The 21,758-nt window shown below is 38.0% G+C and overlaps 1 protein-coding gene across 1 annotated transcript in view; it reads left to right on the top strand.

Annotated features, from left to right (window-relative positions):
- Nucleotides 1–4,015: 4,015 nt before the first annotated feature.
- IL18R1 (interleukin 18 receptor 1) overlaps nucleotides 4,016–21,758 on the top strand; it is a 34,516-nt gene continuing 16,773 nt past the window's right edge. The window contains exons 1-6 of the mRNA XM_039840116.1: nucleotides 4,016–4,151; nucleotides 9,667–9,751; nucleotides 12,463–12,706; nucleotides 16,293–16,458; nucleotides 18,296–18,446; nucleotides 21,532–21,594. Of these exons, the coding sequence (XP_039696050.1) occupies nucleotides 9,694–9,751; nucleotides 12,463–12,706; nucleotides 16,293–16,458; nucleotides 18,296–18,446; nucleotides 21,532–21,594 (682 nt within the window). The 5' untranslated portion in view covers nucleotides 4,016–4,151; nucleotides 9,667–9,693. The remainder of the gene's footprint in view (nucleotides 4,152–9,666; nucleotides 9,752–12,462; nucleotides 12,707–16,292; nucleotides 16,459–18,295; nucleotides 18,447–21,531; nucleotides 21,595–21,758) is intronic.

Consider the following 21,758-nt stretch of genomic DNA (forward strand, 5'->3'; position numbering starts at 1 on the left):
TTCTTTCACATATTTTTATTCCTTTTAGAAATTTTTTTCTTACTATAAAAATGATAGAACAGAAAGTATAAAAGATGAAAATAACAAATTTATTCATAAATCCATCATCCTAAGATTATGACTTTTAAACATTTTGGTAAATTTGTATTTTTTAAAAAACTTAATTCATACTTAAACATATCATTTATATAGCTGAAATTACATAATGTATAGTTTTTATATTTTTTCTACTTAACATCATGATTAAAGCATTTGACATGTCATTTAAATTTTAATGTTTTAAAATATTCATAGTGTTCTAGCTCATGGTTATGTTATAGTTGCCAGGCCTAGTTACCTATTGTTGGATATTTAAGTTGTGTTCAAATAGCCATTATTATAAATAATTCCGCAACGACCATATCAATATATCTTATATCTCCCAATTATTCTTTCCTTAATTCATGAAACTTTGTTTGTTGTAACGTTTCTATGAAATTAGGCATGTTGGCAGAACTTTTTGGCAAAACTGAGCTAATTTGCACAGTCAAGGCCACGCCCATTTGCAGAGTTCAAATGCCCTCAGGGGCCACAGAGCCCTTCAATGGATCCACAGCAAAAAGAATGTCCCCTTGGGCTGGGACTCCTGTCTGAGATCAGGTTTTGCAAGTGAGTGGAGATTCCACCCTCAGCTTAGCTGCTTGTTAAAGTGTATGATTTCATATTTAACTGCAAAAAGAAACAAACCAACCAACCCTGCACTCTGGAACCTTGCAGAGTGTGTAATCTTGAACTCACTGTCGTTCAATATCTCACAGAATATTGCCTGAAAAGAATCATATTTCTCAAAAGTTGGCTAAAGGATCTATAGCCACTCGTCTCTCTAGATACCCTATAATCTAAATCGATACTCCCTGGATTAGAGTTGCTGGATAAAGTGGAAGATGTCAGTGAAAGCTGAATTCAGAGAATAAAAATTCATCTGAAATTAATCTGGAATTCAAATTTACCTGGGAATCTTATATCTTTATTTGCTAAACCTGCTTACTTTGCTCTGGTAAATTATTTACTCTTAAATGATGACATTTGATTTTTTTTTTTTTTGAATTACTAAAATATTAGCCAATGGAAAAAATGCAGTATAGTTGATTGGTTAACATCATAGAATTTGGAATCAACAAGTCATCCTCTGCTATCAGCCAGTTGTGTGACCATAAGCTACTTAACGTCTTCAAAACTTAGTTACCTTAGGTGAAATGAGAATAGTCATACCAAACTCTTTGTATTTCTGTGCTAATCAAATGAAAAAGAAAAGTAGTAGTATTTGGACCGGAGTATGAATTCAATAAATGGCAAGAGTTTTAATGACAGTTTACTATGTTTCTTATAATGTAGATTATATTCCATGTCCTCTCTCAATGAGAAGGTTCTAAAGAATAAATTCTCTGCAGCCTCACTGTTAGAATAGACATGGTTTTATTCCTGCTTCCCCGTCCACCTCAAATAATAAATATGTTATTGATTTATGGACACAAGATGTTTGGAACTGATTTTATTTCTCTCTTTACATTAGCTTTTTAAAAACATACAGCCAAATTTGGGATTTTTCTACAGCAAGTATATAAGATATCATAACAAGGAATTTATAATAATCTCTTCTCTGGCTCCATAATACCTTTATTTTTCAACCTGCCCCATATTTCTTATTTTAAAATATATTTTAACTGTATAGTATAAGCTCCTCTGTGAGAATTCAACAAACATTTACATTTTCTAAACACATGCTGAGTTTAAATTTGATGACATGCAATTTAACATTTTTTTCTACGTGGTTACTGCTTTCTGTGTCCCATTGAATTTTTTTTTTTTCTTTTTGCCTACCCCAAGGTCATGGAGATATTCTCCTATGTATTTTTATAACATATTTATGGTTGCAGCTTTTATGTTTAGGACTATGATCCATTGTGAATAAATATTTGTATGTAGGATGAGCTAAGGGTCAAGGTTTACTCCCCTACTCCCGCCCATGGAGATAGCTAGTTGTTCCAGCAACATTCGTGAAATACTTTTCTTTCCCCATTGAATTGATATGGTGCCTTGGTCAAAAATCAACAGATTATCTATTATTCTACTCTTTATTATTTTCCATTTAAATGCTTATGCAAATATCACACTGTCAAAATTACTGTTGCCTTACTGTAAAACTTCAAGTCAGCATAAATCCTCTTTCTTTTTTTTTCTCAAGATTGTTCTATTTTAGATGGTTTGCATTTTCACATAAATTTTAGAAATAGCTTCTCTATTTCTTTGAAAATTTCTCCTGAGATTTAGAATGGGAATTCATGAAATATATGGATTCTATAACCCATAGAGTCTAAAAATGTATAGACTCTATAAACTCCACAGTTTGTGAAGAATCGATATCTTAACAATGAGTCTTGGTATATTTTTCCATTTACTTAGATGTTTCATTTCTCTCAGCATATTTTATAGATTTCATTGTAGATATCTTGTACATCTTGTACATTTTTACTTTAGTATTTGTTTTTTATGCTATTGTAAACAGTATTCCTAACAAATTTCATTTTCCAAATTTTTATTTAAGAATATACAGATTATAATTGAGTTTTTGTATATTAATCTTGTATTTCATGATCTTGCTAAAAACTCATTTATTGTTTCCAGTGCTTTTTAAAATAGAACTCAAAGAGTGAGCTACATAATAAAGTCATGCCCTCTGTCCAAACCAGTAGTTGTATTTATTCCTTTCCAATCTTTATGCCTACTATTTTTATTTATTTACTTAATACAAAATGATTGTCCTAGGTGAGAGCTGAACTTAGGGAAAAACAAAGTGTTTTTCCTCTTAGGGAAAAACAAAGTGTTTCACTATTAATTATGAAGTTACCTGTAGGTTTCTTATACAGGTTCTTTATCAGATGAAGAAAGTTTCTTGTAGTCTCAGTTTTCCAAGTGTTATTAATCAAGAAAGGATGTTAACTTTGGTCAGATGGTTTTAATGTTGCATTTATTGAGATAATTATATGATTTTTCTCTTTATTATACTTATTGTATACTATGTTAATATAATATGTATTATATTTATCGTATAAGGAATTATTTTGATTGGATAAAAAGAATGAAAATCACTGTCTCATTAAACCCTTTCCCTGAAGATTTCATTCTTCATTTTTGTTTGAAAGATCCAACTGCTGACTAGTCTAAACATATATCCTGAGATCTACCACACTGTGGAAATTTAGAGACACATGTCCTCCTTTGGCATCTTTTTCTTCTAAACAGTTTATAGTCCCCATTCATACCTCTGCTCCCTCCTCTTCCCCGCCATTAACTTTCTGATAACAAACCCACCACCCCTCAGTTAAGCAGAGGCCTCAGGACAGACCTGAGACTTGAGTGTTTCTGACAGCGACCTCCCCCTCACCTCGGTTCACCTCGGGGACGGAACTGCGTTTCTGGAACGCTTTCATGACTTCTTTCTTTCCTGTCGCCCCTTCCCGCAAGCGTAGATGCTGCTCTGCCGGGCGCAGGTTGACCCCCTCCTCACCTTACGCTGGCACACCTCACTCAGCGGCCTGAAGGGCGCGCCACCTCCTCGCCCGGCAGGTCATTCCGCCACCACCCACCGCAGGGGAGCTTCTGGGACTCGCGGCGCGTCCCCGGGGCAAGGACGAGGCGCCGGATTTTCCAGCTGCGCCGTCGCCGAGGCGATCAGGTCGCTCCTGAAACTCACAGTCCGGCGCCCATGTGGAGGAGCTGATACCCCGACTCGAGCACCGCAGGCTCGGAGCGCTCCAACCCCGAGGATCCCCATCCAGGAAGCACCCCCACACTGGGAGGTCTCCACAACCAGGAGCACCCCAGACCCGAAGCAGCACCCCCTCCGCGCCTCTGCCAGCGGCGGCTACCAAACGCCTTTTCTTTCTTCTTGCTTCCTGTACTTTTTCTTTGCAGCTTTCTCTAGTTGCCCTCTCTTTGATCACACTTGGCGGCTCCTCTCTTTCGTTTCGTGTTTCACAGCGTTAGGGAGGCGGCGCATTGCTGTTTCCCACCTGCTTTCTGAACTGCCTCCCCCATCGCGACCGGCGTGAAGGAGGGACAGCCGCCCGCCCCCCGCAGCCCCAGCCTCCCGGGGACTCCCGTCGGGGAAGGTAAGAACAGAGCTGAGGCTGCCATCCGTACCCCACTTCCCCACTGCCCTCTACTGCCTGCCCTGGGGCAAGGAGTAGCCCAGCCTTAGGACAGGCATTCTGAAAATAAGATCAATTAAATATGTGTATGTATGTGTGTGTGTGTGTGTGTGTGTACATACATACATACATATATATATATATATACACACACACACAGAGATATATAATTATAGATACACAGATATACGTAATTATATATCCACAGATATATTTAAAATTATATATTTGTAATTTTAAATATTACATATATATGTATACACACATTCACACTCGCACACACACACACACCCATGAATGATTGGTGAGACAGTATCATCAACTTTCTCTGGTAGGATTGTTTTAGAAGTTAAAACATTTTTATTTTTATTTTTTCTGGAAAAGTAAGAACAACTAAAATAAGTGATAGTTTTCATTGATTAAGATTGTGTCTGACACTGTAGAAAACATTTAAGTGCATTATTTTCACTTGATTTTTCTACAGGCAAAATGAAGTAGACACTATTATTATGCTTAATGAAAAGAGGTGAATCAAGTCACAGAGAGGTTCAGTAATTGATCCAAGGGCGGCCAGCTACTAAGTCATAGATCCCAGATTCACACCTAAATTTTCCCGATTCTAAAACTTTTGTCATTAATCCATGGCACCTCCAGGAGTTAGAGCCACTGGCAGTATTCATAGCAGTTATGAGACAAGTTCATGACTGGGCAATCTCAGTCAGATGGACATCTGGGATAATTGAATTCATTTCACCTTCTTTCCTTGGTCTATTCTTGGGACCTCGGCAAACACCCTCTTGGGACCATTCAGTGCTGGCATCTGGGGCACACTTCTCAATCCAAGAGCCTTGGATAGGCCAGGAGAGTATAAATTTGGGGGAAACTGGCTTTGTGCAGTTGCTGCCACAGTGTGACATTCTCTCCAAGCACACACACACACATATAAGGGCTACATAAAACTGGTCTGGGGACACAGAGTAGAAAGTCAGGGTCTCTATCATCAGGGAAGCCACTGGAGAGTGGGGATGAGGCTTGGAATAATGGGAACACATTGTGGTACAGTTTTGGACAGTGGCCATTGGAGAGCTTCTTTCAGAAGGCAACTGTTGAGCCAAGCTGTAAAGACTGTAGGAACTCAGCAGCTGGGAGAGGGGGATGGCTGGTCCAGTGAGCAGGACTAGCACATGCCTAGGTGGAGGTGACTGAAGCATAAGAATAACAACAGACATTCGTATGACCAGGACTGTAGGATGGGAATGGTTCTCCAGGTCTTGCAGATGAGAAAACTAATTCAGCATAAATTATTTTCTTTTAAGAAAATTGTGGAGAGACCTCGGACTGCATTACTTCGGGGGTCTGAGAGAGTGGTCGACCCTCATCCTAGGCACACAGTTTTTGGAAGAGAACCTTTTACATTTAGAGAAAATTTTATGCCATTGGGTGATTTAGAGAAAGTTTGTGAGTGTCCTTTGTGTGTGTTTGTATGTGTGTATGTGCAAATGTGTATGCACATATATACCTACATATATACACATACATATATGTACACATATATTTAATATATCTAAAATGTTATTGAATATATCTAAAATATTGTTAAGTACATATATATATATACTTAAGATATATTAAATTTACTTTTACAAATACAAAGAAGTCCTCTGTATCATTGTTTCCTTACCTTGGCTGCGTATTAGAATCACCTGGAGGACTTTTACAACTCAGGATGCCCGGGCTGTAATCCAGATGTCTGAATGGAACCCAGGCATCATTTTTTTTTTTTTTCCAGCTCCAGGTGACTGTGAGTGCCCTGGACTTCACATCAGTTGTTAAAGCATACTTTTCAAAATGTCATGATTTAAGAAGCATTGCACGGGTAGAAGATTATGCAGATGTAACAATGGATCAGGTGCTCACCTAGGACTCCCAAGTGTATATGTTTTATGAGTTTAATGTATTCATTAATTCAGCAAATAATAAACAAGCAAGCAGGCCTAAAATAATAGTTTCAGTTAGTGATAAGTGCTATAAAGAAGTGCTATAAATAGAAAAACCAAGCTAGGTGGGAGAGTAGAGAGAGAGGTGTGTGTGTGTGTGTGTATGCACGTGTGCACAGATGCTGGTGTGTATTTACACTTGAGCAAATGTGCTATGTTAGATTTTTTTATAGTGTTCTCAGAATATGCACATTATAACTGTGTTATCAACAAACTGTAAAAGAAAGACAGTACTATTTAATGACAGAGAAGTAATTAGTAGCTATTTGGGAAAATCAAATTAAATTTGACCCTATTTTCATACCAAACAGGAAAGTTATATGTTAATAGATGAAAAAACTTAAATGAAAAAAATAGCTAAGCCATAAAAATGAAGAAAATATTGAGAAGTATCTATCTGACCACTGAAGGGAGAGGAATATTCTAAATGTTTAAATAATGGAAAAATCACAAAGCAAAAGAATGATAGGTTTGACTGCATAAATATTAAACTGTTCATATGTTAAAACATCAAAAGAGGAATTAAAAGGTGAACTAAACAAGTTGAAAAAAACAGTAAACATCTAAAAACTGGGCAAAAGGCATGAAAAGATAGTTTATAAACATGGAAAGAAAGTAGCTAAAAAATGCATTATTAATACTTTGCTTCTTCATATCAATAGAAATGTAAATTTAAAATACCATGAGATACCATTGTACTAATTTGAATACTTACTTAGATTTCAAGAATGAGAATGCTCAGTGCTTATGTGGGTGTGGTAGGTGGACATTATCTTGCACTGTTGAGGGAGTATGAATTATTACAACGTTTCTGGAATGCTGTTTGGCACGAGGCATTTATTATGTTTAAAACATATTCTTTGACTTATAGATTGTACTGCCATGTAGTAACACCAGGAAAATAAGAAATGTAGATAAATAATAATAACTAAGCTTTAAGTGATATTTATTATTCACCAGATACTTTGCAATGGTAATTCATGTAACCTTCACACCAGCTCTGAGAGGTAGTATTGTTATTCCCTTTCATAGAAAAAGAAATTGAAGAACAGAGAGGGTAAGTGACTTGCCTAGCATTATTCAGCTGGTAAAAAGTAGAGTGACAATTTAAATCTTCCAGTCTGGCACCGAATGCCATGCTCCAAAAATTGATCCATACTGCCTCACACAAGAAGATAGTCATGGAGTTATTTTATAATAAAATGTGTCTTGTAAATTATAATGTATTTATATGAGGGAATATGTGGCAATTAAAATGATGTTGACAGAGATTTTTATGACACAAGAATATGCTCGTTTATTAAATGGAGATTGCAGAATATGACATTATTTAAATATCGTCCTAATTATTTGGAAATATATAGAAAAAGTACAAAAAACATGCTAAAGTGTTATGTATATTGAACTTATTTTCTTCTTTTCAAACTCCATTTTATAATTGTCCTGTAATGGGCATATATTACTTTAGAAATCAGAAAAAAAAAACAAATTAAAAAGTGAAAGAAGAAGAAAGAAATTTAAAAATTATGTAAAGGCAAAAAATGATGTCAACATTGACCATAACACTAAAAAAATCCTCAACATTTCTACATGCAAGAAATTTAATATTTATATCCTCCTACATATATTTTATTACTGACATTTATTCTGAGATTTTTCAGAAAAGCTTTTCTTTGGAAGTGAGTTCCATTATTTAATATCTTAATCTTTTAAATCCACAATAAATTCACTAAAAAAGTACATATACACATATGTAGAGTGGTGCAAATATCAGCTAACTTGTATACTGGAATCTTAGCATGTTTCATATTGAAACTCGGAGTTAACGCACCAGAATATTGAGTTATCTCATAATAACTTCATCTCTTACTAGACCTTGAAGTTAAAAAAAAAAACCAAAAACCCAAACCAAAAAAACTGCAGTGCTCTTTTATAAGGTTGTGTCAGCCTTAACCAGAGGAAATAACACTTTTCATTCTACCCTAGATAAGAGAATAGTTATTAATAAAATATGTGTCTGTGTGTGTGTGGTGCGTGTGTGTTGTGGGGGTTGATTTCAAACCATAGAGATATTCTAATTTGGTTATGAACAGTTGGTACTTTCCATACATACTTATTCCTTTTGTCTTTACTTTGTTGATTATTATCTCTTGGAAATTACATCAAATGCTTGGTGATGGTTTTAATAAAGATTGATGTAAATGGTTTGGAAGCTTAGCCATTAAATTTTGTCCAGAATTTGGGCATTAACAGTCCTTATTATTATTATTTTTTAGTCTGGGAAGTGATTGGTAGTTGAGAGAATTATTTGGAACTGAAAGGCCACCATGTGTCTAGGAAGTCTTCATAAACATTAGCTCATTTAATCACTCAGTAATTTGGGAGACAGGCATTCTTACCATTACCATTTTGGCAATGAGCAAACAGGCTCTGAGACTTTTAAGTAACTTTCCCAAGGTTGCATAGCTTGTCAAGACTCAAGCTGGAATGCCAATCCAGATATGTGTGCTCTGGAAACTGAGCTCTTTCCACAATGCTGTGCTTCTTTCATCTGGTGAAGCTAGGTATCTGGTCTACAAGGAACATGGGATTGTTTATGAAATATTCAGACTTGGTATATGAGCCCCAAAGCACCCTTTCCCCTCTGCCCTGTAAATTTGTAATTAGGACAAAGTTGGATTAGAGTGAGATCAAAATTCAACACAGATTTGAGTTCACTGAGTCAATGTCGGGTAGGTGTCTGGAGTATATGCGATTCCCACTGTATCTCTCCATTTCCTTAAAATGAATACTAATAGGAATGTGAGTGCAGAAACATGCGCACACATCCACACATCTATTATCCATTAACAGGTGGTAATGGGCACTTACTATGTGCTAAGCATCGTGCTGGACCCCAGTGATGCTGTCGTGAACAAAGTAGACTTTATGCCTAACTTTTGTTCCAAAGAAGAAAGTTGGATGCTTAAAAATTCAACCCACAAATAAAGATCTAATTACAAATTGAGATGAGCATTTTGGTGTGGTGAGGGAAAAAAGCCGCCCCCCCCCACGCATGCACACATGCACGCACACACACAGATTCCTTCACAGAAAGAACTGCCATACATATCTCAGTATATCACAGATTGTCTATGCATAGAATAGTAGATTTTATAGAAGTATTACTATCCTCGACTTTGACTTTGGAGGCAACATTTAGTAGACCAGGCCTAAAATATATCAGGTTCTCTTGTATAGAAAATTGGATTATTAGATATTTCTTTTAGATGCCAAAACTCATTGCCTGGAAATTTTATTACTTTATGTGGCTGAAAGTTCTGAGAAGATTTGGTGACTAGATTAGGGGATATGAAAATTTCCTGGACCCTCTTTTTAAAAGCCTGTGTACCGAAATATTTTTTTAAAACCTCTTTTATATGACAGGTAGACTTTTGTTTGAGAATATTACCTGAACCTGTCTTTTTCTGTTTCTCCAGAAAACTTCTTGAAGCAGAATCCAAAACATGCATTGTAGACAACTACTCTTGACACTTTTGGTACTTATGTTTATAAGCACTTCAGGTAAGTCATAATAGTTATTGACAAACATACATCATTGGCAGTCTAGAGGGAATATCTGGGTTTTGCTTTTTTATGTGGAGGTGGCTACTGAAGATGCTGAATTTATTAAAATTAGTGATTTAAAATTTTACTTTAAAAAGTTGCCAAATCTTTGGCATCTCTGGCATAAAGAATAAAAATTCAAAGGAATGGAAGCAAGTAAATAATTATATGAGATTACTGAAAAGGGAAAGATTTGGTCCTCTGAGTTTATGTGGAGAGACCAGGATGTAAAAAACTTGTGTCCATAAATAAATTATATTTGTCTGAGAAGAACATCTGCTTTATGTTGTTTGAAGCCAAATAGATCATAGCTGTCTTCATCATTCATTGATTTTTAGACAGTTTGACGCACATTATTGCCTTCCCAAAATGAAGGCAAAGATCCATCATATTATTTAGAGAATGAAGAAAGTGAATGGGAATACCTTACAGATCTTAAAGAAAATATTGAAGTTATAGAGACTACAAATGAAAGACACTTCTTAGACTAGGGAAGATAAGGAGGCTTTATATCAGGTGTCGATTACTGATTTTAATTTATTGGCAGTGACCACTTGACAACTTTTACTGAGAAAAATTATGAGGCCTCAACAAGATTCTTTGGAGAAATGTGTCATGAGGAATTAGCAAGATTTTCCTCAGGCTTTGGAAGAGAAAGTGGGGACCCAAATACGACTTGCCCTGATCTCTTTAAGAGAAGGAAACACATGAACCCATATCCCCTACTTTGAGAATGGCTGCTGAAGAGATAGCAGAAATAAGTTACTGATATTTTCAAATACTGTCCAATTGGGGATATATTTACGTAAGTGGATCTATGCATGGTTGAGATCCATACAATGCAATACTATCAGATGTTAAAGAAAGAGGTACATCTGTTCTTGATATGGAGTAATTTGTCAGAAACTGCTAAGCGATAAAACAAGGTGCAGGACATTGCATCATGGGTCCCCGACTCTGTAGACAAACACCAATAACCTTGCTCCCAGGTTGCATTGAAAACAAGTTTCAGGCTCAAAAACAGTCATAAACCTGTTTTGTTAGGTTGCCAAGGTCCCAGCTCTCTGTCTTTTAGGCATTTGAAGAGAACCTTTCATGAAAGGTTCACTCTAGGCAGATGCGACAATATTCTATGTGTAGTATTTACTTAACCCAATTAAAGTTAGATGATGACATCCCATTATTTTTGAAACTCAAAAAACAATTTGTGTAAGAATGGAAGTGCATCTTCTGGGGGTTCGAGGTGCCTTGAACTCCACTTATTTCTCCAATCAAAAAATATTTTTAATTAACAAAGGCTGTAATGTTAAACATAAGGGTTGATATCTGAAGCCATCAGCTGCCAGAAGAGTGTGAAGTTCCAACTGACAACCATCCACCCCTGGAGAGTATGTGTTCTAGGTTAGGTTTCTTCAGATGGTAACTTCAAATAGGAATGCGTGTCTATATATGTCTATCAAAAGCACAGGTGTTTATAGGAGCTTTTTAAAGATTGGCCAAAACTTGGAGATAACCCAAATGTTCAATACCAATAGAATGGATAAATAAATTTCCACTGCCAACACAGCTGAATACTCTATAACTATTAAAAAAAAAAAAGAACAAAGCACTGCTACGTGCAGCCACATGGATGCCTGTTCTAGACATAATGGTAAACAAAAGAATCCAGAAAAAACAGCACATATTCTGATTTGTGCACTTTTTATACATATATATGTATCTCTAAATCAGAGAAATAAATTAAACTGTTCATAGCTTGCCATCCTTTTGGGTGTCAATGAAAACTAACACCCACATTTACATGTGTATCATACTTTCTGTGTTGAAGTATTGAAATGTAAAATAGAGATTCTGTAACAAGCACCACACACAAGGTCAAGGCTCTTGAGGCGGCTCTGACTTCTATGTTTTTAAAGAATGCTTCTATCATTTGAGCCACTTCCTCTTTACACTGTGATTGGCAACAATGAATTAAAACCAAGCTGTTGCTTCGAAAAATAAACCCCAACTATAGTATATGTGCTGCTGAAGCCAGCACAATAAACTGTAATTACGGAAAAGGCATTTTCTGCACGACCTAAGAGAAATGCTCTGCTTAATTTAAAGATTCTCATTCTCTAAATGAGGTTAAAGGAGCCACCCAAGGACAGGATATGGGAAAGGTCCATTCATTTATGCTAACTTTGAAATATCAGAAGTGCGAAAGAAGAGGACAACCTTGTGTAACTGAAAGGATCAGATAAATTTTCAAATCCAGAGTCTCTAGGTTAGTTGACAAAAGGGAGGGAAGGAGGGAGGAACAGCGTGAGGGTTCAAAGAGGGGCAGTGCCAGATACCTAGATTTGGAGTGATATATTAATCAATTCTTGATAGTCCACATGATAAACTAGAGAGACAACGGATTTACATGCACTCTGAGCTACAGAGGAGCAGCTTTAACTACTCCCACACCTGCCTGGGGAATGGATGACTAAGCAGACTGGTTGAGACTTCTGATGATGCAAATGAAAAACTCTGATATGGCAGGTTAAGTTCTTGTACCTTCCTCTTTGGGGAAAGCTGTTGGAAATTTTATCTTCATTTATGTTCCGAAAGTGTCTTACTGTTGGAAAATTACCTTTGTTGTTCTGTTTTTGATTTTTTTCTTTTACTTTGCTAATCTTTTGAAGAAACCTGCACCCTACGTAAACGTATTAGTGCAGTTGAAGGGGAACCTTTCTATCTGAAATATTGCTCCTCATCATCTGAACATGAGAATGAACCAACCACCATAAAATGGTACAAAAGCAGTGGATCACAGGGACGTGTTGAGCTAAACTCAAACAGTTCACCTAGAATTACTTTGCATGATTATGTTTTGGAGTTTTGGCCAGTTGAGTTGGATGACAGTGGATTTTACTTTTTCCAAATGGGGTGAGTATACCTTCTCTTTGTGTTAGTATATTTCATGGCCCTCCTGGACTTTGTTCAGTAAATCAAATATACAGTAATCTGAAAAGTCAGATAACCCATGCACTTTCTCTTTCCTGCTCTTCTTGCAACATGAAATAAGTACTTCGTTATTGAAAAATTAAATGAAACACTGCCCCATGTTTATGTTCCTAGTGACCTTATGAAATGAAGTAGGTTAAGTTCTGGTACCCTGTTTGGGGAAGGTACCAAATTTCCTTTAGAGGATCCTTGCTAAAGATAAGTGAAGACTGAATGAAATTCATTCTAAAGTTCAGCTGTTCCTGTTGTCTGGGTGATATCATCAGCTTGGGGAGTAGGGTTGTGATTGGTGTAGACACATCCTAGTTCAGTTTTCAGGGTTTTGCTGAGAGCCAGGTGGCCGTGTTAGTGAAGGATATGTGTGTGTGGCAACCAATCACAAACCTATAACCAGGGACAGTGAGAGAGGGAAGCACAGAGGGACTTTGCACAGCCTTCTCACGACATAACCCGAGCCTGCCAGGATGTGCTCAGAACCAGAATCATAAGTTCTATGAAATGAGAACAACTAACTGAATGAAGCAATGATTATTACTGAACTAAGTTCTTTTTATACTTCATTTGATGAGATGGAGAAGGAATAACTGGGAAGAGATATTTTCTATGTGACGGACTGTTGGTGAGAACACCGATGACACTGTTTATCTGGCACATTTGTGATGTGGATGTACTTACGCGCGCGTGTGTGTGTGCGTATGTATATGTGTATATGTGTGTATGTATGTATGCATGCATTTTTATAGAGGTTTGAGACTGACCTGTAGAAAGTGTTCAGGGCCAGATGAGTGGTGATGGTGCCAAAGGCAGTAGATTGCTTTCCTGAGCCCCTCTGGAGCAAGTCCTGATCATTATCAGCAGTGCTGTTGAGAGCAGAGTGAGATAACACAGTGGTTTTGCACAAAATGAGGTCATTTTGGTTTGTTTTTATACATAAAAGTTCCCAGGAGTCAGAAAAAAATTCAAGAACTCTTTTTTTTTTTTTGGTAACCAATGAATTTATGTGACCTTTTAGGAAATAATTCCAGAAATGGGTCACAACTGAGTCTTTTCACGGTGAGGTAGAATGAATTCTCACATGTGGGGCAGAGAAGAAAGAACATCTCCTTAATCATGATTGAATAAAGGCATGATTTAAATAAACAAAGTATTCTAGACGGGATGAAGGAGCGAAATGAGGGGAAGATTCAGTCATCTACCGATGTCACTTGAAATAGATAGAAACAGAGGTAATAACCATCTCTAATAGAGACGATGGAGAACACAGCCTGGGTTAGGAGAAAAGTGGAATCATCAGACAGAGGAAGGGTGTCAGAGAGGCATGGGGAGGGACAAGGAAGAGGCTAGGAGAGGACGGGGAGAACAAGGTGGCTCACGGTGGCTGTGGTAGGGAACTCTGCAGAGTGTTGGAAGCTGATGAGTAATGAGGGCTGAACTGATGGTGGGAGGAGCAGCCTGGACAATGGTTTTGAAAATAAATGGTAACTTACATGAGGACAGGTTGTTTTGGACACCTGGGAGCCTTGGAGATAGAGACCTCTTCAAATATAGTGCAATTTGTGAACGGGATCCTGTTTGCCACAGAGCCGTGTGTGTGTGTGTGTGTGTGCGCGCGCACGTGCACATATACACACGTATCCACCAATTTAGGTGAGTGAGGCTTTGGTTTCATGTGGGATTTGTCAGTGATCAGACTCTACTCCTGAAATAGTCCCTTTAGAACTGTAGTAATCTTTTAATTTGTCAGGAGTCTATTGCTAATAATCAAATACCTCTGGAAACTAATACTTTAATCCTGCATTGAAAATCACGTTGTCAAATCAAATTTTAAGGAAGAAATCCACCAATAGAGGAGGGGATGCAGGAGAGAGTTTTTGATGATGGAGGTGAAAAAATGAAGATACAGAGCAAAATACATACAGAAATCCTCTAATTAGTTCTAGACTGACAGGCAGTGAAGTCGGCTTAGTAAGGGGTCCCAGAAGAGTGGGCTAAAGCTTCTTAAATCCCTTCTGCATATGGCCTGAGTGGCTCTTGCAACCTGGATGGGCTGGCCTTGAAGAGGGCAGCAATGGTCACAGTTTTGGGTCCTTGGGGCTCAGCTTCACACCAGCCTTTGAGCTCCTCCTAGCATACAGTGTGTTGCCTTGGGCCTGGAGGCATTCCACACTTCAGGATTTGCTGAGTGTTAGGAACTGAGGGTTGCAGAAGCAGAGAACAGTAGGGCCTGATGAGATGGGAATACGTATGTAGCTTCTTCCTTGTAAACAACTCGACAGAGAGATCCAGAAATATATCTCTGTCCAATACAGCAAGACTGAAGTCAGGGAAACATTAACAGAAATGCTTGAGCAGAGGATGCTACCAAGGGGATTCTGAATCCTTTCCGAAAACCAGGAAGCTCTGTGATGTCTCATAGCCTCTGATGCACTGCCTTTAACCTTTAGGACAGCTTGTCATCACCTGCTCTCCCTCGCCCCGCCCCAGCCAATCTTGTATAGATTCATACCCAAGGAGAAGGGCCAGATTCACATCGATTGTGATAACACAGTATTTGCAGAGCACTCCTGGCCATTAGGGCCAAACAGATGTGGTTATGCATCCTGGCCCTATCTCTCACCAGGATGTGACTTGAATGAGTTATTTAACTTAGCCTGAAGTTTAGCTTTCTCATCTAACGTAAGGAAAAATACGTTATGTTTCTCCACTGCACACACACATGGTACGGTACCTGGAACTCAGTGAATGCTAGTCTTCTTCTCTTCTAGTGTCGACTTAAAGGAGAATTAGAAGAGCAAGTGGTGGGTACAAATTTGTCAGACACACAGGACAACTGAATGACATGTCTGTTGTATTTGGTATATGAATATAACATCCCGGTTGCAACATTTTCTTTTTTAAAAGCTACTTTTTAAAGTCACCATTATATGTTTTTTCTCTTCTGAATTTCTGATTTCTGATCTGAAGGAACAAGAATACTATCTATTCAAACTAACTTTCGCTCCGTAAGGCACCCAAAGTGCTGATAGATTATGATGAGGGCAATCAAGTTAGACTTGGGTTCACTCCACAGTCAGAGAAGAGGATCGGAATGAACTTCCCCAAGAAATACAGACATTCAGAAAACAAGTTCGGGGGTTTGTTGATAGACCTCACGAAACCACTGCCAGTTTCCTATCTTGGGTTAAAAATCTCTGAATATCATTGAAGTTCTACACATTTCTGTCTTGAAATCTATAATATATGATCTTTAGCAGGTATTATGGGATGGGGGTGGGGTGGGAGGTACTGCTCAGGTTTTTCTCTTTTACTGCCTTCTACCCCATCCCATGGTAGCTGTATTTCTTGCTATGCTGAACCAAAAAGAGGCAGAAAAAGGTTCGAGCATCAATGTATGAGTTTCTTTATACAAAAACAAGGAAAAAAAAATTCATTGGATTGATTACTTAAAGGTGATATTTGCAAAGTTTCTGTACTAATTATAAAATATCTTTAAATGTTTATTTTATAGAAATGATACTTATAATTGGACATTAAATGTCATCAGAAGAACTAAACACAGTTGTTTTGCTGAAGAACAATTATTTAGTAAAATTGTGGAAGTTAAAAAAACTTTGCAGATAACCTGTAACAATAGTTACTATGAAAAACTGACCAATGGAACATCATTGTATAAGGTAACACTTTTAACTTAAGATGTGGTAGAAAAGACAAAATTCCAAGATGAGGGTCTGGTGGCTGTGGAGCATTTTGTTCTGGTAGCATACAAGCTGTGTGACATCCCCTACCCCAGAGTCCCAATTGGCCTCTCTGAGCTCATGCCCTCCAGGTTTGCTGTAATGAGCTCCCACACATAAGGCTTGAAGCACGGGTCCTGTCCAATATTCATGTTCAATATATGATAATGGCTTCCTCTCCCTTGCCTTTCATTTTTCTTCTTTTTCAATAAATAAATTTTGAGGAATACTAGTTTAAGGATTATTTTCTTCTGCCACATATGCTTAAAATATAAAATTTATCATCTATATCTTTTCCTGAACATAGGAGTTTTCTTTTAGAAAATTGAAATATGGGAAAATGAATAATAAACATAGCAGAAATCACTTATAAGCCCCCCAGTCAGAGACTTTGTTTTTTTTTTTCTGTGTAAACATCTACTTTTAAAAAGTATTTTTTAACGGCTTGTGTTTTTCCACTTTACTCACTAAAAATTATATTGGAATTATCCCCCTACGTCTTTAAACATTCTTCCAAATGTGGGTTCCACTGTGTACATATACTTGTATCCGACTAACCTTCTGATACTAGACATTTGTTAGTTTCTACTTTTCACTGCTATTTACAATGCCAGAATAAATATTATTCCCATAAGTCCTGCGGTGTATATATGAGGACTTATCCTCTAATCAAATCCCTGAGAGTAGAATTATTGGACCAGAAGCTATCAGCACAACTTTTGATCCACGTTATCAAACTCCTCTCTGGGAAGCTAGGCCATTTTAAAACCTTCTTTCCTCACACGGCCACCACACTGGGAAAGAATACTCTAGATGTTCAAAAATCTGACATGCAAAATTTCTGCAACCCTTAGGAGGGTTTTCCCCCCTGCATGTCCTTACTTGCTAATAAAGTAACCATTATATATATCTATAGTTTGCATTTAGTGTTACTTTTTTTGTGGATTGTATGTCTTTTTTCTTCAGTTGGTGTACCTTTTACTTGTTGAGCTATAAGAGCTTTTTTAGGCAATACTGTAGAGATTATATCTACAGATTTATATATAGACTCACATGTGTATTATATATACACATGCATATTTACACTTATATGTATGCATATATAATGTACACACATGCATACATAATATACATGCACACACACAATGGAAATTATATTATTTCTGTAGAAGAGCAAACCTAAAAAATGTGGCTCATGGACAATGCTGAAGAGCTATGAGAGAAGGTGACTTGAACAGATCTTGGATAAGTTGAAGCTCTGATGATTTCCTAGAAACTTTTGTTTGTCCCTTTTGCTTGAACACTGTTTACTTGTGATTTTACAAGGAGAGCTCTTATGCAAAATGTTTTCAAAACATCTGAGTCAACCCTGAGTTCACTTGACTCCACTTCCTGTTAAATGTGCAAACGTTTTACGGCACATACAAATTTGAGGTTTCAGCGTATTGGGTTTTAAGAAATTCCAACATGCAGATAGTTAAATTTAGAAAATAGATGTACTGAGGATGTTTTTAGCTAGGCAGTTGACTGCAGAGTTAAGTATTCTCAACCTGTTTACAGATCACGGCGTACCTGAGGGGAGAAGAGCAAGGAAACTAAATCAGTAAACAATTGTTCCAGTAGAGGCAGTGCCGAATCACTGGGCATTTGCTCAGAAATTGCTAGTTTTCATTTGTTTTCTCTTTTTCTCTAAAGATCTTTTAAGTTTAAAAATTTGAATTACTTAATATGATACTGGTTTTAGTTAAAATGTTTTAACTTGCTTTTTTCAAAACAGAACTGTGAAAAGATAGAGAACAATAAAAAGTCATTTTTACAGAAGAATGCAGAGTTTCAAGATCAGGGATATTACACCTGCATGTTTTTCCTTTATCACAACGGAAAACTCTTTATCGTCACCAAAACTGTCAATGTAACAATAGTTGGAGGTAAGTGAAATTTTAGAATCGGGAAGAAACAAATGCATCTTAATAAAGCAGAACATTTTCTTTCTTCTAAAGCAACTTGGTTGGAGTCGTGACCACATCACTAGTTCAAAACCATTTTGGCATCATCCACCACATCGAAAGCTTTTTTTTGGAGTAGTGATTGAAAGTTCATAAAGGTGAACGAACCTCCCATGAGTCAGCTCACATACTTGACATTTGAATAAATTGTGGGGTCTTTTGTTGTTAAGCATATGCTTTCGTTCAATAAAATTTATTGAGGATGTCTCCATGTTTCAGTAAACTACTGAGCATTGGGAGGGAAGGGGAGTAGGAAAATATGAAATTAAGTGAGTTATTATTATTCTCAAAGAATTCGACTATAGTCAGGAGAGGTGACAAGCCACATAGAGGTGCCATAGTACAGTTGACCCTTGAATGATGCAGGGCCCCCCATGCAGTAAAAAAATCTGCGTATAACTTTTGACTCCTCCAAAACTTAACTATTAATAGTCTACTTTGACCAGATACCTTACCGATAATGTAGTCAGTTGACACATATTTTATATATGATATGTATTATATATTGTATTCCTTCAATAAAGTAAACTTGTGAAAAGAAAACATTATTAAGAAAATTATAAGGAAGAGGAAATACATTTATAGTATTTATTGAAAAAAAATCCGCTTACAAGTGAACCTGTACAGTCCAAACCCGTGTTGTTCGAGTTAACTGGGTAGGAAACTGGAGTCACCTGTGTGGTGTTGAGGGGGTGGACGGAGTACAGAAGAGGAAGATGCAGGAGGCTCTGTTTGAGCTGGGTCTTCCAGGTTGAATGTGATGGTCAGCAGGTGGACATGCTGGGGACCGGGTGCTCTGATAAGAGGATGTAGGGAGCACATATGTGGTGATGGAGAGGGGTGATGATTATTCGTCTGTTTTATCATGAGCCCAGACTATATATAATGAAAAACTGGAGCCTGAATTTTAGAGTGATGGAGACATTAGGGGTAATTTGATCAAACCTCACCCAGCGAGGCTAACCATATGGCGCAGCCAGTAGCAGTTCATATGGTCCCTTCTTGGGAACTACCATGGAAATTACCAATAATATTTGACTGTTAAGAGTCATTTTTCCCATTGAGTCCAAGATGCCTTTGTGTAGTTCCCTGATCGGTTTCTGTTTGCCTTCAGTAGCTCTGCAGATTGTAAGTCTGGTCCCTTTTTAAAACAACGGCTGCATCGAGTGTTTGAAGATAATGGCTAATCTACCCTCTGCGTTCTTTTCTGTCATCCGGGAAACTAAAACCCCTGCGATGACTCATCCAACAACATCGTGGGCTCACAGTTACTAGGGCTCATTTGCTTTAGCAGCAAATGGCCACCCTGGCCATTTTCCTTTGGATTTGGTGAAGTTTGCCATCATTCTTCTAGAACATAGAGCTTAGAGTTGAAGTTGACAGTCAGGAGGTGTCATGGCCTATGCTAAAGACAGTGCTGTGCCTTTATTACACTTCCCCTGTGGTCACAGATGTAGATCTCTCAGCTACCACATGGTAAGCACAAAACCTTAAGTCACAATCCTCTTGATTCCCACCTGGCATTGTATTTTCTTCATCTCGTGCTCTGGCCAGTCTGGTGATCGCCCCTCCCACTGCTGACAATCTCTGTGCTGTTTCGATTCTGATATTAGCTTTCTAGGAGTCTAGGCATTCCAGGGGCATACAGTGAGCAGTTTTCTTCCTTCTGTTACCTTAAATAGCACTATACCCTTCACTTTACACCAGTTTTACTGCTCTGGGTTCTCAATGATAGTAGATGGTTCCCGAAGAAGATAATCAGTAGTAATTATCCTCACTACACAAAACCAGCTCCTGCTCCTTTGTGCTTGAATCCACTTATATTCTTTCACATTCTCAGACCTGAGAGTCAGTTCTTACCCTGGAGCCATTCCAAATCCTCCTATCTGCCCACGTGAATTCCAGGTTTGCTCAGAGAGTCTGAATCTCAGAGGAACTCAGCCTGACTCAATCTGGGGTTTCACTGTCCTAGTTTCATTCTCCAGTTCTTGCCCACACAATCCTCCACTCCCTTCTCTGCTCTTCATGCTGCAGCACCTCGCCTTCTGAGAGAGCTTTGGTGTGGGTGCTGCGGGAAAGCTCCTGAGTCCCCCTTGGTCCTCGCACTCAGGCTTTCTGTTTGCTGAGTGCCGGGAAGCCCCACGAGGGCTGCTCTGGACATTACTTGTAAATGCCCCAAAACACCGGATGGACTAGCAGGGAGGGTCCAGGTCATGAAGAAAGTTGCCAGTGCGGATAATAGGAGCAACAAAAACTTGACTGTGTGGCAACTGTTCCTATCACTGTTCCTTTCCCCAGCTATGAGGCAGTTATTAGCCTCCTGAGGTTGAATCATAGCATTCAGTGGAAGGCTGCTGGGGGCGTTATTTACTTCCTAAGCATTACCAGATGGGGGCAGAGGTGGATAATATTTATACGGCTCCAGTTGGGGGTCAGAAGTCACTGAGGAACAGAAGTGGAACTGAGCCTGCAAGTGTGGACACCCCAGCAGGGCCAGAACGAGGGTGAGGCAAGTGAGGCAAGCGAGGCATCCAGGGCATACTTTTCTCAGTGTCCTGCATTGGGAGGGCGGGCACCTGAGACTAAGTGCTTGCCTGCCCAACCTGAGTCTTCGACCTTGCACTCTGAAGAATTGAGGAGGGCAGAGAGAAGGAATAAAGGAAGAGCAGGAAGGCACCTACCAGGGACCTTACATCTTCTAAGTCCTGCAAGTGTGGTTGTCTCCCTGGATGAGCGTCTTCCTCTGGCTTTTAGTTTCAGTGAGTGGAACTACAGATATGAATTGAGAGAAAATCAAATTCAGTGTGCTTTCCCCAGCTATGTGAGCTTTAAAGTTGATGGAAAGTGAACAATAAACAATATTAGCTGCAACCATTATTTACTGAAAATACAACTAAAGTGAATGTGGAGAGATGACTAATAGAATCTTTGTTACATGGAATATTACAAAAAAGTTGTCTTAGAGAAGCTCTAACACATTTTTCTTTTCTTTTATTTTCACTTTTAGATCACAGTTATATAATTCCAGTTCTTCTTGGACCACAGCTTAACCACATTAGAGTGGAATTAGGTATGTTTTGACATACATATATTCTGCATTTATGAATGTGTGCATAATGGACCCTTTCAAAGCTAAATATGATTCATTGTTGATCAATACTGTATGTATAACATACTCAATATTTAGTGAAAAACATTACAAAAGCAGAGCAAGCCTGTCATTGTTTGAATGTT

This window comes from Pteropus medius, unplaced genomic scaffold (genome assembly GCF_902729225.1).
Source record: "Pteropus medius unplaced genomic scaffold, Ma_sr-lr_union100, whole genome shotgun sequence".
NCBI classification, from domain to species: Eukaryota; Metazoa; Chordata; class Mammalia; order Chiroptera; family Pteropodidae; genus Pteropus; species Pteropus medius.